We start from the raw sequence: 26,554 nt of genomic DNA, 5'->3' as shown, positions 1-26,554 counted from the left end.
CAGCCTTGGTAGAGAGATGGTGGGACACCACCAACTCCTTTCATTTTTCTGCTACCGGGGACATGACCATGACGCCCCTAGACTTCGCTGTGTTGACTGGCTTAGACATAGGAGGTTGGCCCATCCCTTATGATGAGGATATGGGCGAGTGGGAGGCCGCTTGGATGTACCTATTGGGGGCTCGCCCGCCTGTTGATAGGGTTTCTGGGAGAGTCCGATACACTTGGTTCTCTTCCCACTTCCGGCGGGCGGAGATGGTGCCTGAGACTCCCGAGGAGACAGAGCAGTATGCCCGTGGTTTCCTTATGTTCCTCTTCGGGACTACCCTATTCGCCGATAGAGGGAACACAGTCGGGCTATACCTGTTGAGCGCTCTGGTTGACCTATCACAGGTCCATCGATATGACTGGGGTGGCGCCGGCCTGGCTACCCTTTACTTTTATATGAGCGCGACCTCCCGCGGGCGGGGCGATTTACTTGGCGGCTACTGGAGAGCCTGGGAGGTACTTTTCTGTCCTCTTGATTTACATTTCTGCTTTTCATTATTTGTACATTGCACTCACAGCGCACTTTTACAGTCTGTATTTTGCTCTCAGCATTTCGTACTTACATTCTGCACTGCTTTTCTCAGCTATGGGTCTATGTATACTTTCCATCATTAGCCCCAGAGTTCGAGGTGGCAGGGGTTCCCATGACCCCATACTCACTGGTGTTCGAGGGCCCGCACCGGCCGAGACCTCGAGAGACCCTCCTTTACCTGCGACAGTACTTTGACACTGTACGACATTCAGAGGTACCTCAGAACTTTCAGTTCCTTCCATTTTCATCTTTGATTTGCTCTGCATATTCTCGATTTCTGATTGGTTTATGCATTTATCATCCGCAGATCACATGGCAGCCCTGGGTGTCCCTGGGTGATGGTCTCCGACTTCAGTATACCAGAGGGTCGGACATCTCCCAGTATAGGGTCCTGCTTGAAGGGCCGGTTGGCAGGGCATGGTTCCTGGGGGAACGTTTTCTGCGACAGGTATGGGGGTATCTTTCTCAGGATCCTCCCGCAGTGCCCCCAGTCAGCATGCGGACTGTTGACAGGCTCTCTTACTCGGAGGTAGTCGGCGCCATGCTGGGTAGTGATGCTTTATTATATATTGAGGAGGGGGACTACGCCACTTACCGTCACATATATTTGATGCCTCCATTGACGGGAGCTCGTATCCCGATGATGAGGCCTGCCGGTATGTCATCCTCGGGCCAGGCTCGGGCTCGGGCTGCAGACGCCCCTTCTACTAGCAGGGCTGGTACATCTAGAGGTGGGAGTAGACCGGTTCCTCCGGTTCCGTCGACTTATCCTCATCCTGGATGGCCAGATATGCCGACTGAGTTGATGGCGTGGTAGTATGGGGCTATCTCTCCGACCCCGATCCCGCTAGAGCCTCCGATGCCCAGTGATCGATACGCCATTGATCCTGACTCACCGCTGGTATGCTCCACTGTTTTTCATTCATCATTCAGATGTTTAGACATTTTTTGTTCACTGATGATTATGAACTCATTTTTGCAGCCACCGCGAGGGTACATGGAGGAGGTGGTTGGACTGGTGGCCACACTCGAGGGCATGGTCCTGCGTAGGGAGGCACAGTTGTCTGTCGCGGGCATTCAGGTACCCTTCAGTTTTCTGGCATTTATCATACTTCTGATGACATGCTGATTTCTACTGCATCGATAGACTACTTGTGTAGAGCACATCTGACACACACCCCACTTGGACACTGCATTTACATGCACCCACATCACGTAGCCTTTGCTTGTATCTGCATCTTATGTATATATTTGGACTGATGTATTTGAATTGAACTCTTTGTTTTCAGATGCCTTCATGGTCCGGTCAGCCGCAGGCCAGGCCACCTGGGCCTCCTTGGGGAGCTGGGCCATCTGGGCCTTTTCAGGGAGTTGGGTCACCCGGGCCTTTTCAGGGGGCGGGGTCATCTCGGCCTTCCCGAGGAGCCGGGCCATCTAGGCCTTTTCGGGGAGCTCGAGGAGGGCCTGTCCGCAGATGCAGGGCTCACGTTGTAGAGGTGGAGCCTGATGAGGAGGAGGAGGATGCTGAGGAGGAGGAGGAGGAGGCTACCGTTCGTCAGTCAGAGACGTCTGCTGATGAGGGGGGCTCCGGTTTTGGTTCGGGGAATAGAGGTGAGGCTGAGGGGGATCCTGAGGATGACAGCTCTGACTCAGATGATGATGATGGTGCAGAGGTTGTCCCGCAGAAGAGGATGAGGAGTGCTTCTCGTTCCCGCTCCCGAGGACATTGATGTTGCTATTTCCTGCTTTATTTTTCTTTTTGCTAGTAGTTTGTAGCACTTTGCACATTGTTAGGCAGTTTTATTTTTTGTAAAACTTGTACCTTTGTTCGTTGTAAAGCATGATGGAATGAAATAGCTTTTGAAAAGGTGTTTGTATTTTAAACTTTTAGCATCGTATCACATCAATTTATTTCGCACAAAAATGAAATTGAATGGGAATGCGTATTGTGTAATCACCAAGTCAGGTAGTGAACCGACGCAACAAACTAAGCAACTCAACTTACTAAGATATAGCAGGACCTTAGGAAGTTTACAACTCGATAAGCAAAATGCAACAACGTTGACAACGCAAATAAACAAGACTTTAACAAAGATTGTTTAAACAGAGAACAATGGCTCAAAAACACGAAACACGTCCGCTCGACAAACAACTCGATAAGCAAAACAACAACTCGATAATCAAAACAACAACTCAATAAACAAAACTCAGCAACAACAGAGTGTACTTCTGATGATCTGGGCACCGGAACGCATCCGAAACGGAGGGAGATGAAGGCCTTTGACTCTCCCGTTGCATGGAAATGCTTGGAACTCTCCCTCGAAGGGTAAAACAGGGCCAAGGAGATACATTGCAGCATTGCCGGCCATCCCTGGGAGCCGGCCGGCCAATTTTGTAGAGAGAGACAGCTGGCCGGCCATTTTTGAAAAAGTAAATGGCTGGCCAGCCAGAAAAGGTGGCCGGCCGGCCACTCAGTCCTGCAGCCACCTGGTTTTTGACATGTGTCCCCGTAAATAGTGTTTTTCCTTTTATAAAAGCCTCAACTTTGGGAACATTCATTTCATCTTAGTTTTAGACAAAGATGGAGGCGTTTCTCGCAGAAAATGTCACATCTTGGATCTCTTCTCTAGATGGCTCAGAAAAGCTGAATTTCCGGGGTTTCGGCTTGAATGCACTATTCACGCTGAGCCGTACTCCGCTACAGCTCCCTTTTCTCCATGCCGCGGCAAGGTTCTGGAATCCAGTGACGCACGTTTTCAGCTTTGGCGGCCAAGAGATGTGTCCCACTTTCGAAGATTTTCAGGTTTTGATGGAGTCTGAATGCTCTGAAGTGATCTTGCCCCAGCTCCGTTTTGGCCATGCTCAGGCTTTAGGGCAGATGTGTGGGCTTACGGCGCATGACGCTCGATCTCTGATCTGCAGTGGGGAACTGGACATCCTCGGTTTGATCCATCATTTTTCCGACGCCGGTGACCGCAGCAACCATTATTGGCAGGGTTTCCGGCAACACGCCCTCTGCTTATGTTTGTTGTCTCACTTTCTGCTTTCCTCGGGCTTCGGCGGGGCTAGCATTCGCCTGATTGAAGTCGCCCAAGGTTTGAGAGAAGGAAAGAGCTGTATTGCCATGACCTTGGCCGAGACACTGATGGGCTTAGATTCTGTCTATCGCCGGGAGGCGACTAGGTTTGCCGGGAGTCCACTGCTGCTGCAGGTAATTTTTCCCACCCAACCTTACGTATATATTTGCTCACATCACTCGACCCTCTGGCTCGGTTTTTTTTTTTTTCACAAAACCCTTGTCTTACTTTTTTTTCTCATCGTACATCTCTCTGTTCTTTATTCTCTCATTTTCCATCCCTCCCATAGGTATGGTTAATGGACAAATTGCAGGTTGTGGACTCTTGCCCGGCCTATTCAGCTCGAGGCTACTTCTTTCGGCAGCGCCTAGTCAATGCTCTTGACGAAAGGTGGTGGTTCGATTGGATGTGCAATTTGTCCACAGACGGCATTGCTTGGCGTTGCCCTTGGCTCAACCTCCCGGCAATGAGCTATAGTATGTCCCGGCTGATTGGGATCCAATTGATTGGTCTAACCCACTGCGTATTCTATTTTCCGTTCCGGTTCCTGCGTCAGTTTGGTCATGATCAGACCTGCCCACCGGAGGGGATTGAGTACCCAGCCGCTTTCCCGGTCCGGGGTGCACAGCTTGCCCGATATGCCACGGCATGGAGGACTAGAGAGCTCCTGGCCCCTGCTTCAGCTTTCAGTTGCACTTTGTCCGATGAGTGCTTGGATTGGCTCAACGAGGAGGCACAGGTTGGGCCTAGCTTGGCATCAGATGCTTCATCCAGCTCTGGGAGGGGACGCAGAGATACTTGATTCAACTATGCCCCAAATTTATTGCTTATTTAGCATTTTCAAGTTTTCGTTATGAATGTACTAAAAAAGCAACCTCGAATGTAATGCAAGAGCAGGAGAACTCAGTTTTGAAATCAATGAAATTGAAAGTTGTGGTACTGAAAATTTTCCGCTTTTGGTCCAAAAATGGTCTTAGTCGTAAAAAGATTGATTTGAACAAAGTCAACTTTTATTAAAACTTTTCAAAACTATTTTCGATGTGGATCAGAACTGGACACGCCGAAGATCTGTCACTGAGATGCACAACCCCAGATCCCGGTAACTGGAAAGTTGCCCCTAGTCTGAAGAACAATGCGGCACTGCAAAGCAACGGAAAGTTGCCCCTAGTCTGAGTAACTTTGCACCGTCGCGGCAACGGAAAGTTGCCCCTAGTTTGAACATCACTGTACCGGAGATCGCGATAAATGCTGATAGATAAAGATGACTGAGATGATCGAAATGGAGAGAGTTGATCGGGAAAAAGTTTATGGCTGAACTTCAAGGTGAAGTTGCCTACGTATCCCAAAGATGGGAATCAAGCCTTACGTAGTTCAGGCCGAGGTTCACTCGAGTATTTTCACTCTCCTTTTGCGCTCTAACTTGTGCCAAGGCCACCCTTTGCGGGTTTTCAACCTTGCGAGCTCAGTTTTTATATTTTCTAATTTTTTGTGCTCTGACTTTTGCCTAGGTCGCCCTTTCGGGTTTTCGGCCTAGCGAGCCTCTCAAGGATAGTATTTCTTCAACTTGTCCATATTGATCGGTTGTGAGAACTCCAAGCCATCTAGATCCATCAGAACCACAGCTCCACCTGACCAGATAGCTTTGATAATGTAAGGACCAGTCCAATTGGGTTTGAACTTGCCCCTTGGGTCGTGGATGGGAGCTCGGTTGTCTTTGAGCACCAAATCTCTTTCTTTCAGATTCCTGGACTTAACCTTCTTGTTGAAAGCCCGGGCAATTCTGCGTTGATAGCCTTGGATGTGGTACAGTGCTTTCAGTCTTCTTTCATCAAAGAGCATGAGTTCTTCGAATCTGCTTTGCTGCCAATCTGCTTCGGCTATCTGGCATTCAGCCAATACTCATAACGACGGAACCTCAATCTCAATGGGTAGAACAGCCTCCATTCCATAGACCAATGAATATGGAGTTGCTCTAGTAGAAGTTCTGATTGAAGTCCTGTAGCCCCACAGAGCAAATGGCAGCTTGTCTGGCCAATCCCGATAGGTTCCCACCATCTTCTGTAGTATATGCTTGATATTCTTGTTGGTGGCATCAACCGCTCCGTTGGTCTGCGGCCGGTATGTAGATGACTTATGGAAAGCCACATTGTATTTCTCCAACAAGTCTACCACTTCTTTCTTGAAGTGGGAACCATTATCTGAAATTATCTCGTTTGGCACCCTGTAGCGACAGATGATGTTGTTTCTGATGAACTTTGCGACGTGCGACGCCTTCAACACCGCGTATGATTGGGCCTCGACCCACTTTGTGAAATAATCTATCGCTACCAGGATAAACTCATGCCCGTTTGACCCCTTCGGGGTAACAGCTCTGATCACATCAATTCCCCAGACTGAAAAAGGCCATGGCGAAGTCATGTTGTACAGTTTTGACGGCGGGATGTTCATGCGATTTGCATGGATTTGACACTTGTGGCATCGCCGAACAAAACTAATACAATCCTCCTCCATGGTTGACCAGTAGTAGCCCTGTCTGAGGATCTTTCTGGCCAGCATTACTCCATTCATGTGTGCACCGCACTCCCCCCCATGGATGGCTTCCATCAGGCGTTTCGACTCTTCAGCTTCTACATAGAGCTTATGCATTCCCAGATGACCCCTTTTGTACAGCTTTCCCCCGCAGATAATGAACTGAGCAGCCATTCTTCTGATGGCCCTCTTATCCTTGGCATTTGCCCCTAGTGTATATGTCTCCTTTTCCAAGAAGTTCCAGATGTCGTAATACCAGGGGTTGCCGTCTTGAACCTCATCTATGGCGGAAATCGACTCGTATGCTGGCGCAAACTTTTGATCAATAATGACTGGACGCATCCGGACTCCGGACGAGATGTCTATCATAGAAGATAGAGTTGCTAATGAATCTGCAAACCTGTTGTTCTCTCTTACGAGGTGGTGAAATTTAGCTTCTCAAATCGAGGAATTAGCAGATCTAAGGTTTGGTGGTAAATTATCATCCTTTCCTCCTTGACTTTCCAATCTCGTTTTGCTTGAGACACAACAAGGTTTGAGTCCCCAATGACGTCCAACCGTCTTGCCCCTAGTTCTAGGGCTGCTTCCAGGCTAGCAATACATGCCTCATACTCTGCCTCATTGTTCGAGACTTTGAACTAGAGCTTGAATGCTAAAGGGATACGAGAATCGTCAGGCGCTATCAGCAACACCCCTATCCCATACCCATACTGGTTTGACGCTCCGTCAAAGTACATCGTCCAAGTTTCATCTTCGACGTGCAGAATGGCTTCATCTGGGCATAGATACTCAACCGCTTCATCCCCCTCAACCGGGTGGTCGGCAAGGAACTCCGCTACCGCTCTCCCTTTTACTGACTTGCGCGTTACATACTTCAAATCAAATTCGGAGAGCAACAGCAGCCAACGAGCTAGCTTACCCGTAAGTGCTGGTTTCTCGAAAAGATATTTGATGGGATCTAAACGCGAAACCAACATTACAGAGTGAGCTAACAGGTAGTGCCGCAGCTTCCTGGTTGCCCATACCTAGGCCAAACAAGCCTTCTCCAGCGGTGTATAGCGGGTCTCGTAATCCAGCATCTTTTTGCTCAGATAGTATATGGCCCTTTCCACTTTGTCTTCTGACTCCTGCGCGAGCATGCAGCCCATGGTAGTCTCAGTTACCGAAAGGTACAATATCAACGGCCTCCCCGGCTCTGGTGGTGACAACACGGGTGGGTTCTGTAGATACTCTTTGATCTGCTCAAAAGCTGCTTGACATCGGCCGTCCCATTGGAATTTCTTTCCTTTCTTCAGGAGACCAAAAAGTGGTTCACAAGTCAAGGTTAATTTAGAAATAAACCGTCTTATGAATTGCACTTTACCCAGAAAGCCTCGCACCTCATTTTCAGTCCTTGGTGGTGGCATTTCTAAGATGGCCTTGATTTTGGAAGGGTCGACCTCAATGCCCCTTTGTGTAATCAGAAACCCTAGCATCTTCCCTGCTGTAACACCAAACGTGCATTTCTGGGGATTCAGTCACAGCCGAAACTCTTTGATCCTTTGAAAGAATTTTTGTAAGGCGGTGTAGTGGCCCTCTCTTTCTTTGGGCTTGACAATCATGTCGTCCACATACACTTCGACCTCTTTATGGATCATATCATGCAATATTGTAGTTGCTGCCCGTTGATACGTAGCTCTAGCATTTTTCAACCCGAATGGCATCACTCTATAACAATATGTACCCCACGGGGTAGTGAACGCAGTCTTCTCCCGGTCTTCGGGTGCCATTACTATCTGATTATAGCCTGAGAAACCATCCATAAACGAAAGCAAGGCGTGTCCCGCCGTGAAATCCACCAATTCATCAATGTGTGGCAAGGGAAAGTCGTCCTTCGGACTGGCCCTGTTCAAATCCCTGAAGTGTACACAGACCCGAATTCTGCCGTCCTTCTTTGGCACCGGAACAATGTTGGCCAACCAAGTTGGGTATTCAGATGCCAGCAGGAACCCTGCGTCAATTTTCTTGGTGACCTCTTCCTTAATTTTGAGAGCCCAGTCCGGGCGAATCCTTCTGAGTTTCTGTTTGATAGGGCGGGCCTCGGGATGAAGAGGGATCCGGTGCTGTACAATCTCAGGATCGATTCCAGGCATGTCTTCGTAGGACCACGCGAAAACATCTTTGAAATCTTTTAATAAAGCGACTAAGCGCTCGCGCTCCTCTGAAGACAACGTGGACCCGATCTGGACCAGCCGCGGGTCCTTCTCAGTACCAACATTCACAGTAGTGATTTCATCCATTAAAGGTTTAACAAATCTTTCCTGCTCTTGATCAATTAACCGTTGCAAAACTGGGGGAATTTCTCCCTCGTTGTTTTCATCAAAATTTTGAAAATCCTGATTTAAGCAATAAATCAAAGGCACAGAAAAATACTCGGAAACCACATCCACATCATTCTCATTAAATATTTCCAAGCCGTCAGATTCCTCTGTTACAACAGACTCAAAAGAAAATGAAAATGACGACCTAGACAGGACTGTGGCATCCGGGTTATCACCCCCAGGAATACCGGACTCAGACTCAGTCGATCTGGAATCTGATTCCGACGCACAAGATTCGGTAGAATCAGATTCCGGCTCACTACCTGACCCGGAGCTGCTAGATAAAAAGCCTTCTTCATATTGCCAGATGAGAGAAGGTGCGATAGATGCATCCAAGATCGGTGCTGGAAAGCCCGCAGCTATTTCATCTCCAATCACAGAAACCGAAGAGTTATCCCCAAGCACTCTTGGCCGATTGGAGGATCTGATAGTAGACTCGCCAGTGCTACCCCCATTTCAAGCTCTGTGCTCTCAGGATCCACTGTTTCACATTGCTCAACCTCAGTTGGTGGGTCTGTCTGCGCTTCGGCAACGTCATCCCCAGAAAATTGTATGTCGAAGAAGATTTCAAAACCAGGCACGCGCTTCCCCTCCGCGTTTAGCCATGGCACCGGGAAGCCGCAGAATGGAAAATCTTCCCCCTCCCGGACGAAACGTCCGTTTAGGGTACCCCAGATGGGCCTGTGCATTAACTCAAATGGCTTCCCGGCCTTCTTTGCTCTGGCCGTTCCGACCATTTCTTTTCCTTTCCTCACCCAGTCCTCTTTGGTGGGCAGATAACCCAGTCCAAAGGCGTGAAGGTTGTGTGGCACTTCGGCCAACACTGAGACGCCCTTCCGGCCGCTTCTCCCTAATCCCATCCCGGGGGTATGTTTTAGCTTGTTCATGAGGTAGATAGATTGAGCACTAACGTACATACCCTCATTCACAGCCATGACATTCTGCACCACTTGAGCCTCGGCCAAAGTGAACCCCGACAAAAACACATCCTCCGTGCTGTGCTCGATCTCCAAGACAGGTGTGGACACCTCCGGCGGCAGATGGATTGATGAATTCCCAAAAACGATCGCTACCCCTTTCCCGTGAGGGTACTTTAGCATCTGATGTAGAGTGGAAGAGACTGCTTTGACCTGGTGCAACCACGGTCGCCCCAAAAGTAGGTTAAAGGTTGCAGGAACGTCCAAGATATGAAATTCGATACTGTGTTGTCCTGGACCAACCTTGGTTTGAATTTTAACAGTCCCCATCACTTCTCTGCTGGTATTGTCGTATGCTCTGATCACTTGGGTGGTTGGGACGAAGTCCACGGGTTTCAACCCGATTGCATATGCCGTTCTGGTTGGGCAGACATTAATCGCAGACCCGATATCAACAAGTACCACCGGTATCCACTTATCTCTACATTCTACAGAGATATAGAGAGGTTTGTTATGACTTGTGCCCTCAGGCGGTAGTTCCTTGTCTGAAAAGGTTAATGCCGGGGAACCTCCTCCCGGAAAAACCAGCCCAACCAGCTGTTCAGGCGTGGTGTCTATGGAGAGTTTGGACTTGTCCATAGCAGATAGGACGGCTTCTCTATGTACTCGTGATGCCATTAGCAGTCCCCAGATGGAGATGTCTGCTTGTATCTTCTTTAATTGTTTCAGCACAGCTTCATTTTCAATCTGCTTCTCCATCTGTTTCTCCGCTTCTCTATCCTTCCCGGATGCCTCGGGTAGGTCCAGGTGTGGGGGTTTGAAGTACCGCCCACTTCTTGTCATATGGTCAACCTCATCGAGGTACCAAGTGTCATCCGGTTGATTATTCCCCCAGTCTTCATCCGTGTGGGCAAGACATAAGTCATCGTCTTCCCACCACATTCCATCGGCAGCCAACAGACACTTGTCTGGCTCCGGTTTAGTTGTACTCGCAGTATTCCCTATCCACATGCTCGCAACATTCTCTATCTTCGTGCACACAGCACTTTCAGTCCCCCCAGGGCCTTTAGCTTTCCTAATTCTCTCAGCCTCCTCAAACTTCTCTCGTTCCAGCTGCATCAGTACAACTGTTTGTTCAACAATTCCCGTATCCATAATGCCCATGTCTCGAGCGGAATTCTTAGCACTGGCGCTCTCCGGCGATACAACTTGACTTTCGGCCATTCCGGCCACAACTGATACTTCCGCCCCTGTCGGGCTCTGTTCTGGTTGGGCTTCCCCCACTGCATCTGGTTGATCCTCGAGCCATCCAGTGGCCTCCGCTGATCCCTCATAATCATACCAATTGATTGACGCATCCCCCAGTTCTTGGTCATCGAAAAATTGCAAGTTGGCAAAGTCCTCCTCTACGGCTGTCAAATCATCTGCCCATAGCCCAGATCCATCCCCCCGGATCATGCATAGCTCTCCTGTCTCTGGCAATTCTATACCTGGCCCAATTCGGCTCGCTGATAGGATATACTCGCTTGGATCATAGGCTCCCCTAGCAAAACTCTGTCCAGTCTCAGATTCAACAATCTCATTCTCTCCCAAAATCTGCCCTGCCCCGTCTTCGACGGTCACCACCATCGGTTCTGGTTGGGTTTTGGAGATGTCCACCATGCACAAGAAGTCAGTGCAATCGGGAAGGAGCACCTCCGGCTTGGGTAGGTGGGTGGGCGTAATATAGATGCTAGGATCGTAAGATGCGACCCCAGTCTGGATAAAATTAATTCTTTTGGGAGGGGGAGGTTGGTTATGTGGCGGGAGAGGGTTGGTTGTGACATTGGGTTTATCAGGAGGCGCGATCACCTGTTTGTTAATAAGATCTTGGATCTCATGACGCAATCTGTAACAACGGTCGGTGTCGTGACCATGTTGTTGGTGATATGCGCAGTATTTTGCTGGGTCATAAGAGGGGGGGAGTGGATTCGGTAATGGCTTTGGCTCCAGGGGTTTTAAATGATTTTTTCTGATCAATATTCCCAGAACTTTGGTCAGGGGCATATATAGTGGGGTAAAGGTTCTTTGGCCTTGCGGTTGGAATCTGTTGGTTTGTGTGTTGCTTCCGGACGCGCCGGAGAAGGGTGTGGCAGTCATGGGCCTTGGAGGGGGAGGGGGAGTGGTGGCGACCATACTAACTTCCGAGGCTCTCGTATTTGCAGCGCCACTCGGGCCCGCATTGTTGTTACGGTTGAAGGTCCTCCTCGGTTGTTCCCTGTCGTAGTCAAACAGACCTTGTTTCATTGCGTCTTCGATTTGCACCCCCATCTCATGTAAATCTGCGAAAGTAGGGAAGGGGACTACAATCATTCTCTGCATCAACTTTGGGTGGAGATTGCGCACAATCATCCGGATTTGATCTTTGTTAGTGGGCCTTAAAGTCATCATTGACGCTTTTGCCCTCCATCGGATCACAAAGTCCGAGAAAGTTTCCTTGGGCTCTTGCCTTGTCGTTTCGAGATCACGGGTTGTGATCTCGATCTGAGTGTTGTATGAATATTGCGTGATAAAGGCCTCAGCCATTTCATCCCAATTCTTCTTCACTTCATCTTGTAACTTTGCGTACCAATGGGAGGCCACACCCGACAGGGTTCGGCCGAATAATGAAAGCTTCTGTGGTCATGTTAGGCCCATTGGCCTCAAGATGTCTGCAAACAGTTGGATATGGACCATGGGGTCGCCGGTCCCGTCAAAGCGGTCGATTTGTGGCATTTTGAACCTATCAGGGAGTGTTACGGCCTCCTCGGTATATCCATCTTCGATATCCGGCATAGCCTTGACCCCTTGGGATTTCTTGAATAGCTTCTCCAGTTTGCTCAATTTCAGAGCTGTATGATCAACCTCGACCTCGTAGGGAGAGTCCGGGTGATTGGGTGTATGGACCTTGGACAGTTGTGGTGGAAGCGGGGGCGGAGCTGGCCCCGTTGGAAGATTTGTGTCCTCTTGCAGATTTTGGATAGTCGCACAGTATTCTGGGTGTTTGGAGGAGCGTTCTGAACAACAGGTGTCTGCTCAGGTAATGGAGCCCTTGCCAGAGGAGGAATTTGTTGTGAAGCAGATGCTGTATTCTGTTGTTGCAGTCTGGTAATCAGCTCAGCCTGCTGGGTCATAATTTCGGCCTGCTGCTTAGCGAGTTCATCTCGGCCAACGGCATCCTGCTGCATGGCCCGCATGGTTTCCTGCATTTGGCGCATCATTTCCTCAACTCCTGTGGGTGCCGTCATACTGTTTTGATTTGTCTGAACTACTGGCAGATCTGTCTCAATGGGGATCTCAATCCAACTGTCCACTGATGGGGGAAACCACTGTTCTGGTGCTCTCTGTTCAGATACACTGCGCTTTTTCTGATTCCTTCTGGTAACAGGGGGTAGAGAATGGAACACTGGCTGTCCGTCGATTAGATCCTCAGATCGATGGAGTCGACGACCTCGTGTCCAAAGTGCTTGGGGAATGCCTGCTGGGTTGAAAGCAATTGTGCTAAAAACTGACCTAGCAAAAGATAAATAAAGCGAAAAGGAAATAAATAAACAGATAAACAGACAGCATAACAGCTTAAAATAAAATGCATGACACACAGCCGGGCATAATCAACACACAGTCAATAAGCTGAATAACACACTGTCCTCAAACACTGATTATTATCCCTGTATCACTGTCCCCTAAAACAGAATCTGATATCCGCAGATAACTAATTCTCAAATACTGGCTGATGCCCGCAGGCCTGATACCCATAATACTGAACTGATGCCCGCAGGCCTGATGCTGACAATACTGAACTGATGCCCGCAGGCCTGATGCCCAAACTCATATACTAATACATGCATTCCTGTAGAGACGCACTCTAAAGCACATAACAGATAAGTGAGAGCCAAAACACCCCTATATTGGGGTAGGGTTTCCCTGTCCTATTTTGTCAGGAGCTAGGGTTTCACTACGCACACAGCGGTTTCAAACAACCTATAAACGGGTAAGCAACCTGTCTTAATTTGGAATGGTCACTAAGGATCCGAATATGGACTAGGTCGAATAGTCAAAGAGGGTGCCCTGGTAAAACCGGGGTTTGTGTTCCCATACTGGCAGAGCCCACAACCGGTTAGCCTTATGGTCATGCCTTGACAAGACAAGCCTCCGGCAAACCGTTCAGGAATAGAAGATGGCAAACACGGTGTCCTAGGCGCACCAATGCAAATGCAATGCAAATAAACACACAAGTGTAGTAAAAAACAGATATCATGAGTTCGAGTCAAGTTCTCTTATTCCCCAGCAGAGTCGCCAGAAACTGTAACAAGCCCGTGGGGGACCTCGCTACAGCTCGGACTCGACTTTCGTTAGTCACGGTTCTAAGTCTGAACCAAAGAGTCCAAATCCGGCAAATCGTTTTAAGAAAAACAGATTTTTGAAAGAAGTGCCAAACATGGACTGCTTTGCTAGATACAGAGTCGCCACCTAAATATTTTATTTTGGGAAATTTAGGAAACCCTGACTCGGTGCCAAAAGGCCACGTGTCCGTCATCACCAAAGTTGCCTCGGCTCGGGAACTTGGGTACGATTGGGGAAGGTCACTTCGTGAGCACCCCCGCTCGCCCGGTCATAGACCGGCCTCTACTAACCATAATATCTATTTTTGAAAACATTGTATGTTCTTATTCCGGTTATTAGCCTAGGTTACTATGTGATGCGCACAGCATACAAGTATAGACTGGATCGCCTGAATTGGAACAAAAATATTTCATGTTCGCTTTTTTGAAAATGGTTTGCTACCCGCAGGTAGGCTTAAAACATTTGATGATTTATTCCAATCCAAGTAACCCAACCTTCACCCACAGGCATTCAGGCAGTTATATCATATAAGCAATTAGCCTCATAGTAAGCATGCTATTCATGGCATTCACTCACACGCATGCAAGGATGCTAAAGCATAAAACTTACCGAGTACTCCAAGCCAAAATAGGAACTCATTAGAAATCATGCATGAATCCTAAGTATACAGAAATGCCTAATGCAACACATGCAAAATGCAACTATAGCAGGCTCGGCAATTCTAAACATGGCATATGAGATGAGACAGCTAACATGTATTCAACTTGGGAATTGAAAGTACAATGCAGTTAGTATGATGCGCCGAGCCCGGTGCATGCAAAACAGATGAATGAATGCAAACATGCCATCATACTGTATGCTAATTGAAATATGCCCTAATCTAACCATCATAAGCGGATAAATAAAAGGGAGAAAGACGTGGGGTTGGAAGACATACAACACACACACGCACACTTATTACAGTTGTGCCCTCACTCGGAGGGTCCGAATAAATATACAGTCCCAAATAAAAGAATATTACAGTCCGAATATTACAGTCCAAATAATATACAAATTCCTAATTAATTAACAAATTAACTAAGAAAACTGTAAACTGGCGTGCATGCCAGGGACTGCCTTGCTTCTGATGGATGATGCATGTCCGGGTTGTCTTGCGCGGAAATCCACCGGGATGCCCCAATTAGCCTCTGTTTAGCAGTTATTCTTGGAAAGCGTGCCAGACTCTGAAAAGTTGTTGATTCTTCATTTTGCTGCAACAGGGAGCAAGAAAGGGGCATAGCAATGTATTTTCACAGATATATGCATGCCTCGATCCTCGTGCCACCAATCACGCATACCGAGGCATGATGGCCGAGGAGTCAAATTGCACAACTCAATATAGAATGAATGCACATGAAAACACAATAAAACCTAACTCCATCATGGGTAATCCGGAGTGTCGGTGACTGGGGAATTGAGACACATTCCGTCACTCGGAGTACGAAATGCACCTCGTTTCCCGTGTCCGGGCTAACTCCTATCCCGAACACGATGCAATATGCATGACATGCATGAAATGCAACTAAGATACAATCCTAACATACACAATGCTGTGAAAATGAGACGCCTCGAAATGCGTGCACACGGGCACGCAAACTGAGAAAATGACAGAATGTGATCTAAGATACAACCTAGTATGCACTATGCTGTAAAAAAGAGATGCCTCGAAATGCGTGCACACGGGCACACAAACCGAGAAAATGACAGAATGCAATCTAAGATACAACCTAGTATGCACAATGCTATGAAAATGATATGCCTCGAAATGCGTGCACACGGGCACGCAAACCGAGAAAATGACATACGCAATGCAAATGATATGAAAATGCGATATGGGCTTACACTAACATGAGAGAGCCTCAGCCACACTCACATAAGAGGCCGATGGATGAAAAAGAAGTGCCTCGAAATGCGTGCACACGGGCACGCAAACCGAGGCGATGACATACGCAATGCAATGGCACAGAAATGGCATATAGAATGCAACATGGACTTACACTAACATGAGAGAGCCTCAGCCACACTCATATAAGAAGCCGGTAGATGAAAATGAAGTGCCTCGAAATGCGTGCACACGGGCACGCAAACCGAGGCAACGACATACGCAATGCAATGGCACGGAAACATGATATGGGCTTTTACCAACATGATTGAGCCTCAGCCACACTCATATAGGATGCCGGCGGATGAAAATGAAGTGCCTCGAAATGCGTGCACATGGGCACGCAAACCGAGGCTATGGTAGAATGCGATGTAATGGCATGAAAACATGATATGGGCTTATACCAACATGAGTGAGCCTCAGCCACACTCACATAGGATGCCGGCGGATGAAAATGAAGTGCCTCGAAATGCGTGCACACGGGCACGCAAAATGAGGCAATGGTAGAATGCGATGTAATGGCATGAAAACATGATATGGGCTTATACCAACATGAGTGAGCCTCAGCCACACTCACATAGGATGCCGGCGGATGAAAATGAAGTGCCTCGAAATGCGTGCACACGGGCACGCAAACCAAGGCGATGGTAGAATGCGATGTAATGGCATGAAAACATGATATGGACTTATACCAACATGAGTGAGCCTCAGCCACACTCACATAGGATGCCGGCGGATGAAAATGAAGTGCCTCAAAATGCGTGCACACGGGCACGCAAACTGAGGCGATGGTAGAATGCGATGTAATGACATGAAATGGATAGCAATCATTCTAATAGAATTTCAGCACTAAAATATGGGGGAAAACAGTCCCGAAATGAGGCGAAATGACACTAAATGCATGAAATAGTCCCGAAATGCGAATTTAGGCACCCGAAATGGCCTATAGCTATGCCAAACATGCACAATATGGACATGCAATGCAAAGAAAGAAGCTAGACAGTCCCAAAAAAGGAACTTTCACAGTTATAAACATGGCCAAACAGCAAGCATAAGTAGGGCAAAAATGGCATGCAAGAATAGGGGCCAAAAGAGGGGTAATGAAGCAAGTGATATAAGCAAAATCCAAACTGAAAAATTCCCTTCTAAAACACTGAAGAGGGACCAAAAATATGAATATTTACAGTATATGGAAGCCTCAAAATCAGTATACAAACATGATAGAAATGTGATGCAAAATGAGGCTCAAAAGTGGCTATAACATGAGGTATGCAAAATATTCACCAAAAAGCCAAAGACCCTTAGTAAAACATGTAGAATGGGCCAAAATAGGACTATTTCCAGAACTGTAAAATGGCCAAAAACAAAAGCATGATAGGCTAACTAAACATGCAAGAATGGGGAATAAAAGAGAGATATAACATGAAGTGGCATATGGAAGTCCCAAACCATGAAAGGACCTAAATGAAACATGAAGAATGGACCAAAATAAGAACTTTTTCAGAACTGTAAAATGGCCGAAAACAAAAGCATGGTAGGCTGCCATTGCATGCAAGAATGGGGAAGAAAAGAGGAGTATAAAGGTAAGCACAACATGGAAGTCCCAAATGGTGTTGAGCCCTTCTTCAATGTTGAAGAGGGGCTCAAAATAAGCCTAATATCAGCTTACAACATGCTCAAAAACAGATTACTCATGGGCCAAAAATAGCATGCAAGATTATGACATATAAGAGGATCAATGAAGCAAGTGCATCATGGAGGGCTCAAACAGGGTTGAGCCCTTAATGAAAAGTGAAGATGAGCTCAAAAGAAGGCCCCTTTCAGTTAGGGCCAGAGCTTGAAACAAAAAGCATGTGGGGCTTACAAATGGATCAAGAAAAAGGGTCAAAGAGGAAAAATGTCACTCACCCTTGAAGACTAAAGCTTTTGTTGCTTCTTGGATCAATTTGCAGCTCCTTTAGCCTTTGAGAAGTCTTCCTTGTTGCTGGAAATGAAGTGGTGATGGTAGAGCTTGGTGGTGTAGAAGAAATGGTGATTAGGGACTTGGAAGTTTTCAAGGAAATGAGAGGGATAAAGATGGCTTTGTGTATGGAAGCTTGAAGAACAATTTTTCTAACCCCAACAAATGAAGCCACCAGCTGGTTATAAGGGCCAAAAAGGGGGTGTGAAGGTGGGGGAAAAGGAGAGCAACTTTCCCCAACAAAATATCCCCCGGATATTGATATTTTCTGGGGGATAAAGCTCCTCAGCTGTAAAGTGCACAGTGCAAGGAGCTCGGCCGGCCTGTTACTTTTGCTGCAGGTGGCCGGCCGGCCACACCCCCTAGCCGGCCGGCTAGGGGTCAAAAGGGTCAATCAGATTTAGTGGTCGGCCACCAACTGATGGTGTCCTTCTATCTGTGTACAACACAACCCTGTGGTTAAAAGTCCAAGAAAGTGGGTCCAAGGGGTTCAACATTAGCTCGGAAAGAGGGGTTCAAAAGGGTCAGGTGGAATTACTGGCCGGACACCAACTTTTAGGGTCCTCTCATGTGTGTACATCACAAATATGTGGTTCAAAGTTCAAGAAAATGGGCCCAAGGTGTTCAACATTAGCCCGGAAGTGCGAAAAACGGGCGCCGGAGGGCGTCGGAGGATGTATAACTGGTTGCTGCAACAATTGCTGGCCTCCCACCCTTCAGTGACCTCTCCGGTGATAAAACAGAGGTACCTGCCAAAAATGAACGAAAACCGTTGCAAAACGAAAGTTCGGGGGCCAAAACGCGTAGTTCGAGGTCCCGAAAATGGGCTGTTAAGCACCGAAAGTGGCATTCGGCCACGAAGTGGGTTTCTCAGACCCCAGTGTCCCTCAAAAGGGAGCAAATAAGGAGTATGCCAAAAATTAGAACAAACGGAGGTGGTTAGGCGGTCTCGAACCGAGGCACACGGCCAACGGTCCCGAAAAATCGGAAACCGGACTCCGAAATGGGCAAAATGGCCTACGGCCACGAAATGTAGCCTGCGGACATTGAGAGATGGTCTACTGGACCTCTCCCTCCCCTCAGGAAAAGAAACAGAGAAAACCGAGTCTGGTTCGCAAACCGAGACAAGGCACAGAAGAGGGTTCGGAAGTCCGGAGGCAGGGCTCACGGCCGCAACTCTGAAACTTCTGAACGAGCACATTAGGCAACATCACCAAGCGCTCAATTAGTGACATCTGAGTCTTAAGGTCGGTCAAAAATGGGGTGTCTACACCCCTCCTCTTGTACTTAATTTCAAATGAATGAAATCAAACTTTTCATTTTTAGCATCTCTTCGTTCGGTTTACATCACTTTTCCACTTTGTAGTGTATCAGTTTTACTGCATGCCCAGCTGGCCTAGTTAGCTCGACTATGCCTTTATTAGGCCCACCTTGTTTGGCCGAGGTATTTATCCTGGCTGAAAAATAACTTTGGGAAACTACAAAAACTTTTGTAACTGAGATGTGTGCCTGGATCCTTATCTCGGCTAAAAGAAAATAGGTTTGATTAACCCTACCAACGTACTTGAGCCTAGATCCTTATCTTGGCTTGAGGGATGAACTAGGTGTTTGGTCAAACCTGCCCACCTTCTTGAGTCGAGGTCCTTATCTCGGCTGGAGGAGAAAAAATCTATTGGTCAAACCTGCCAACTTCCTTTAGCCTAGATCCTTATCTCGGTTTTAGGAAAGAGCTAAATGTTGGTCAAACCTGCCAACTTTTTGGAACCTAGATGCTTATCTCGACTGAAGACGAAAAATTTGTTGGTCAAACCTATCGACTTCCCTGAGACTAGTTCCTTTTCTCGGCTTTATGGACGAGCTAAATGTTAGTCAAACCTGCCAACTTTCTTGAGCCTAGATCCTTATCTTGGCTGACGAAAAAAAAAAAATTGTTGGTCAAACCTGCCAACTTTCTTTAGCCTAGATCCTTATCTCGGTTGAAGAAGAAAACTTTGTTTTTGGTCAAACCTGCCAATCATCTTAATTGCCCTCAGTCGGTAATAAATATGAAGAACTTGTACATACAAAGGAAAAAATTTCACTGGAAAAAAAAAAAGAAACTACTTGTTTTTATTGCAAAAGAAAAATTACAAGTGTTTTAAGAAAATGCTAAAAATAAAATAGTTTAAGATTGGCCGTGTTCCATGGCCTGGGAATAGTCTTGCTGTCTATATCTTCTAAGTGATATGCCCCTTTTCCCGCTAAACCAATCACTTTGTATGGTCCTACCTAGTTAGGTCCTAACTTGCCATCTCCAGGTACTAAAGTGTTGCCTACTACTTTGTGTTGTAGCCAATCTCCAATCTTAAATTGTCTTAGGTGTACTATTTTGTTGTATTTTATGGACAACTCTTGTTGATATGAGGCAATGTGTACCAATGCCCTTTCCTTTCTTTTTTCTACGAGGTCGAGTTCTAGGGCTATGGCCTCACCATTCAAGTTTGGATCAAAATTTTCACTTCTAATAGTGGGGAAGCCCACTTCCAGGGGGATTACTGCCTCCATGCCATAGACCAAAGAAAAAGGTGTTTCGCCAGTTGACCGCCAAGGTGTGGTATGGTAAACCCATAAAACATAGGGAAGTTCCTCAGCCCACTTGCCTTTTTCTCTTTCCAGCCTCTTCTTCAAACACTCTAAGACTACTTTGTTAGAAGCTTTAGCCTGGCCATTAGCTTGGGGGTACGCCAGTGTAGAGTTGTAGAATTCTATTTTGTATTCTTCGCAAAAGCCCCTAAAGATTTTCCATCAAATTGAGTGTCGTTGTCAGATATTAAAGCCTTGGGTATGCTGAACCGAGTTATGATGTTCTGCCAGACGAACTTCTTGACATCTTTTTCTTTTATGGATGCTAGTACTTTTGCCTCCACCCATTTTGTGGAATAGTCTGTTGCTGCGAGAAAGAACTTTTTGTTGTCGGGCGCAGTTGGGAGTGGTCCTACTATATCCAGGCCTCATATTGCAAAGAGCCACGGGCTGGTCAATGGTAGAAGCTCTATGGCTGGTTGATGTCTTAGGTGTGCGAACTTCTGACCTTTCTCACACTTTTTGACATATTTCTCTAAATCTGCTTGCATGTACGGCCACCAATATCCTCGTGAAATTGCTCTGTAGGCCCGCGATCTTCCCCCTTGGTGGCTTCCACAGACGCCTTCATGTATTTTGAACAAAAATGCCTCGACCTTACTGGGATGGACATACTTCAAGTAAGGTCCTTTGAAGGATTTTTTGTACAATGCTAGTGACGGAGAAAGCCAAAATTGATGTGATTTTGCTCTAATTTGGTTGGCTTTTTTCTTGTCTTCAGGTAAGTTGACATCTTTTAAAAATACTATGATGGGGTCCATCCAGGAAGGGTCTAGCTCGGCACAACATGCTTCGACTGTTTCGGGTTCTTCAATACTTGGTCTGGGTAGGAAGTCAATCAACAATGTGTGTGTAATAGATGTATCTGCCATTAACGCAAAATCGGCCAGCTCATCTGCTTTACTATTTTCCTCCTAGCTGATTTGCTCTATCTGAACTACTTCAAACTTCATGATCTCTTTTCTGACCAAGTCTTGTTACTTAGCCATCATATCATCCTTTGTCTCGTAGTCGCCTAAAATCTGGTTGACTACCAGCTGGGAGTCACTATACACCATCAGCTCAGTGGCCTTCTTGCGAAGTGTCGATTTCAAACCTACTAGCAATGCCTCATACTCCACCTCATTATTGAATGCTGGGAAGCCAAGGTTGACTGCCTGTTCAATTGTTAGGTCATCTAGTGAGATGTGGACTATGCCAAGTCCTGCACCGTGCTTGTTGGATGCTTCATTCATGAAAAGTTTTCACATCTCGCCGATAAATACCTTCCAGCAAGTGGAGGGATCAGATGATGTCTTGGGATCAGGGGCATTGCTGATGCCTTCTTCCAGGTTAGTGTCTGCCGTTGGGCTTCAATCCTCACTGTCTAATTGTCTCAAAAGTTTACTTTTAGGTGAGTCCTCGCTGGCAGTGCTGCGGTCTGTTCCTTCTTCTCTTTTTTCAGGCCTGAATGGCTTGCTATGCAGTTGAGCATCTTGTTTTGGTGGTTGTGCTATTCCTACGGTACTTTCCCCCCTTCTTTTGGTTACTTCGGTTAAATCGATTGGGTAAACCTGGTGACTGCGTAGTGCGAACTCGACCACGAAGTCCGCCCAAGCTTGGGCCTTTATTGCGGTTCTTAGTTGGAACTTTATGTTGAATTGCCCCAACTCCACTGCCCACTTCAAAATTCATCCAGAAAATCTGCCCTCTTAAACAAGGCTTTTAAGGGAAAGGCTGTTAAGACAACCACAATGTGGGCATGGAAGTAGTGCGATAGCTTTCTTGACACCATCATCAAAGCTAAGGCTAGTTTTTCCAATAGCAGATACCTTGTTTCCGTGCCCAGCAATGTCTTGCTCACATAAAAGATAGGCAGGTGTTGAATTCATTCAGCCTTTACCAACACTGCGCTAACTGCATGTTGGGAAACTGCCAAGTACAAAAAGAACTCCTCTCTTGGTATTTGGGTTACTAACAACAGAGGAGAGGTCATGTAGTCTTTCAAACTTTCCAGGGCACGGTTGTACTCATCATCCCACTCAAACTTGGCCTTTAGTGCCTGGAAGAGCGGTCGACAGCAGTCTGATAGCCAACTTATAAACCGGTTTAGCGCAGCTGCTAGGCCAGAGAGATGTTGTACCTCCTTGACTGTGTTTGGCCTCTCAAGATCTTGGATGGCTTTGATCTGAGAGGGTTTAGCTTCTATACCCCAGTTGGTTACTAGAAAGCCCAAGAATTTATCTGACCCCACACCGAATGCGCACTTAGATGCGTTCAGTCGCAACTTGTGGGACTTCAAAATTTGAAACATCTCATCTAAGTCCCTGAGAGGGTCCGCCTCGTCTCTACTTTTGACCACCATATCATCTATGTAAGCTTCCATTGTTTTGCCTAACAATGGTTCAAACATTTTGGTGATCATTCATTGGAATGTAGCCCTTGTGTTTTTTAGGCCAAAGGGCATGACCTTGTAGCAGTATAGTCCTCTGGGTGTTGTAAATGACGTGACCTCCTGATCTGGTTCATGCATAGCGATATGATGGTAACTACGATACGCACCAAGAAAGCTAAGTCGGTTAGGCCATGCTGTTAGGTCCACTAGTTGGTCTATTCATGGTAGGGAAAAGCTGTCTTTTGGGCATGCTTTGTTAACTATTTTGTAGTCCACGCAAACGCGCCATTTACTGTTCTTTTTTGGTACCACTACAGTGTTGAAAATCCACCTAGGATAGTGTACTTCTTTGATTGCCCCTACTTCCAGCAGGTTTTCCACTTCCTCTGTCACTATCTCCGCGTGGTGGAGTGCTGATCGGCGAGTTCGCTGTATAATTGGTCTGGTATTTTGGTGGACATTGAGTTGATAACATATGAAATTGGGGTCAATGCCAGGCATGTCATACGATGTCCAGGTGAACACTTCGATGTTAGAGGTAAAAAATTCCATGATCTGTATTCTCTTAGTGCTGGACAGAGACGAGTCAAGCAAAAAGAACTTTTCTGGGTTCTTTTCATCTATTCTTACCTCTACCAAGCCTTCTACTACCTTCTGTTCGGCTGCTTTGCCGACGTTTGCGAACAGCTTGTTACTTTTTGGTTCTTCTACCATTTGTACAAACCCTTTTGTAGCTCGGATGCCGTTTACTGTGATGAAGCACTGCTTTGACATGATTTGGTCTCCTAAGCCTTCTTCAATTACTCCGATTTTGTTGGGGAACCGTAATACCTGATGGTAGGTAGATGCCACTAATCACATGGTGTGTAACCATGCTCTTTCCAAGATTATGCTGTAAGTGGAAGGGACTTTCAATACCCAAAATTCCACCGGTTTCGTCATCGTTCCTACCTTGATCGACAGAATTATCTTGCCCACCGACCATTCTGGCATTGAGTTGAAGCTGACCAAGGGAGATGTTGTGCATGCCAAGTCTCTGTCCTCTAGTTTTAGTTACTTGAAGGTCTCGTAGTACATTATCTCACAGGAGCTCCCTTGGTCAATTAGGATCCACTTGATGTCAAAGTTCTTGACGTGCAAAGTAACCACTAGTGTGTCATTGTGAGGGCATTGTAACCTTGCTAAGTCCTTGTCAAAAAAGGAGATGACGTTTGTTGCCTCCATTTTTTCCCTTTTGATGGTAGGTTGTGCACTTAGTACCTCTCTCATGTGCTCAGCCTTTTTGATCATCCCTCTGAGTTCCCATACCCGTTCAGGTTTGACGATCCCATGTATTATATTGATGACACCTTGGGGTGGACTGTCGACCGGCATCCCATCCGGCCTATTGCGGTCTTGAGGGATTGGCTGTGTTCCCCCTTCAATATATTGGTCCAAGTGGCCTGTGGCCACTAGCTCCTCCAGATGTTGCCTTAATGGCGTACAGTTTTCAGTTCGGTGCCCCTTTTCATCGCGAAAGGTGCAATGGTACCTCTCATCGTAGCTCCTCTATGTTTCTCCCAACTTGGCTGGCTGCCGAACGAAGGGTTCTTCGTGTATCTCGCTAAGAATCCAGTAGATAGGTTTATGGAATACCGTGGTGATGGCCGTGCAGACTCTTAACTTCCTTGCTTGGAGGTCCTCCTTGTTAGGTCGTCTACCTCGCCCATTTTTGCATGGTTGTTCAACCGTGTTGGCTTTTGCTGTAGTCTTTCTATTCAGCATCGCTATTGTGTCAGATTTTGCTTTAGCGCGGGCGCTATCTTCTTCTACCCAGATGTGTTGATGTACTCTCTCCATTAGGGCCTCCATTGTGAGGGGTGGCATCATCGTCATTGAATCCCTCAACTTGTTACCTACCGGTAAACCCTGTTTGTACTGTGCGATGGCGAGGTTTATGGGGCAATCTCCAATCTGATTGAACTTCTCCCAATATCGATTGTTGTAAGACTTCAACTTTTCTTTCTCGCCCATGTCAATGGAGAGTAGCTGGTCAATCTCCACTGGCGTCTTGGTGTTTGTTCTGAATCTGGTCACAAATGCCTCTGCCAACTGTGCCCATGAAGCTATGCTACCTTCTGCAAACCTTTCAAACCATGTCAGACCCAACCACCAAGGCTGGAAGGAAACAAGATACACATTAGGGCCTCGTTTCGTTGATACTCGACCTTAACCTGGCGAAAGTGGCTTAAGTGCATGTAGAGGTCTGACTTCCCCTCATAAGTAGTGAATTTGGGTTGGTGGAAGCCTGAGGGTAGCAGTGCGTTCTCAATTACCGAAACGAACGGTGAGCTCTGCAACCTTGCTAACACTTTATCTGCTAGTTCGTAAGCAAGGCGTGGTATTGGCATCCCTACCTCAACACTCTCATGTGTCCTAGGAGCCAATCGCTGTAGAGTTGAAACTCTGCGAGAGTCGCAAGCCTGGGTGTCCTCCTTTCATCGGGCCCTCTCCTCTAGCACTATTTACAGGTCTGCTGACCTAGGTAACTCTGTGTACCTAGATGTCGTTTGGTGCGTGTGCGAGGGCCGATAACTATTTCCCTCCGTATACGACCTTTCAGTCCTCGTTCTCTCAGACTTGGAGTAACGAGTCCTAGAGGTTCGTGATTGTGTATCGCTTGTCCTTAGGTTTTTGCTTTCCGTCTGAGACGGTGTGACTTGCCTGTCACGATCTTCTGAGTGGCGAGGATGCGCCCTGCTCTTGCCCACCTCTTCTTTCGCCGCCCTTTTTCCCTTTATCTGGCACTTCATAGTCTCCATGTCCACTGCCATCCTCCTTATCAATTCATCCTGCTCCCTCATGCGATCCTCTAGAACCTGGGGATCCATCATTCACCTTTGTCTGTCAGGTCTTTGAGAGCGACGTGGACTTGAGCCCCGTTTATCTCGCATGTCTCTCTGTGAGTTTTGTCACTTGGGATCCAATTCTGCCATGGACGGGACAAAACGTAGACCTTCACGTCTCCCGCCCCCTTCCGGGGTTTGTCCATCAATTGCAGAATGGGGTAAATCTTCATTGTGCACCATTGAACTTAGTGGAAGGAGAAACTTTAATCAAAAGGTTTGTTCTTCATGTATTTCCCACAGACGGTGCCAATTGTACGAGCACAAAATAATCTTCTCATATAATCCTATTGATCAAGTTTGCACTCCTCCAAACGTCATTGCTTTACTACCTGAAAACACAAATCAGAGCTAGCCGGCCGGTGTGTGCCGGAAACCTCTCCGATGTGTAAGTCAACAAATGAACAATAGACACAAAAGCTCTATATATTTGAGAGTAAAAATTGTGATACCTGTATATAGGTCCTGTATGAGCTTTTGTAGATTCTTCCTAGCCCAATCCTAGTAGGACTCCAACTCTCCTCAGCAGAGTCCTCATAGGAATCACACTCCCAAAGATAATGCCTATCCTGATAACACTCTACTCACTACTAACCAAGCAAGATGGCTTAAACCTCCATACCTCGGTTTGGTAACTGCTCAATCGAGCTAGCATGGTCGTGCCCTATGCCAGACTTGACTGTACTCACACAGCTTGGTGCTACTTTAGGCAACACAACAAGTCTTTAATGTTTGGACGACGCCCTGCGGGGCTATCATATTCCTTGGTCCTCCTTCCAACGATACCTTGGTCTAGGACAGCCAGACCAAGCCACTGGTAGCTTGCCTCTGACCGAGCTGTCCGGATAAAAGACCAAGCTTCATTACCTTGGCCCATAGTTCGGCCCAACATCTAGGAGATTGCACCTAGCTCGGTCCATTTAAATAGTTGCACTTACCTCTGTCCAATTTACACATAAATTACCCTC

General features: G+C 47.0%; 1 protein-coding gene across 1 annotated transcript; it reads left to right on the top strand.

Moving 5' to 3' along the window:
• Positions 1-1,096: 1,096 nt before the first annotated feature.
• Positions 1,097-21,245, top strand: LOC145822179 (uncharacterized). Its single transcript, XM_082918778.1, has 4 exons — positions 1,097-1,480; positions 1,562-1,660; positions 1,869-2,169; positions 21,049-21,245. The coding sequence occupies exons 1-4, from the start codon at positions 1,439-1,441 to the stop codon at positions 21,243-21,245; spliced, it is 639 nt and encodes a 212-aa protein (XP_082774904.1). The 5' UTR covers positions 1,097-1,438.
• Positions 21,246-26,554: the final 5,309 nt, after the last annotated feature.

The sequence above is a fragment of the Camellia sinensis genome, chromosome 3 (assembly GCF_055761805.1).
Source record: "Camellia sinensis isolate YWXY chromosome 3, ASM5576180v1, whole genome shotgun sequence".
NCBI classification, from domain to species: domain Eukaryota; kingdom Viridiplantae; phylum Streptophyta; class Magnoliopsida; order Ericales; family Theaceae; genus Camellia; species Camellia sinensis.
Note: the sequence above shows the minus strand (reverse complement) of the source record. Positions and strands in the feature narration are given on the sequence as shown.

Excerpts from the sequence above, each read along its gene's own strand:
- LOC145822179 (XM_082918778.1), top strand. The coding sequence starts at position 1,439 with ATGCCCAGTGATCGATACGCCATTGATCCTGACTCACCGCTG. Across the intron at positions 1,481-1,561 it reads TTGATCCTGACTCACCGCTG|CCACCGCGAGGGTACATGGA; the intron begins GTATGCTCCACT and ends TCATTTTTGCAG. Across the intron at positions 1,661-1,868 it reads TGTCTGTCGCGGGCATTCAG|ATGCCTTCATGGTCCGGTCA; the intron begins GTACCCTTCAGT and ends CTTTGTTTTCAG.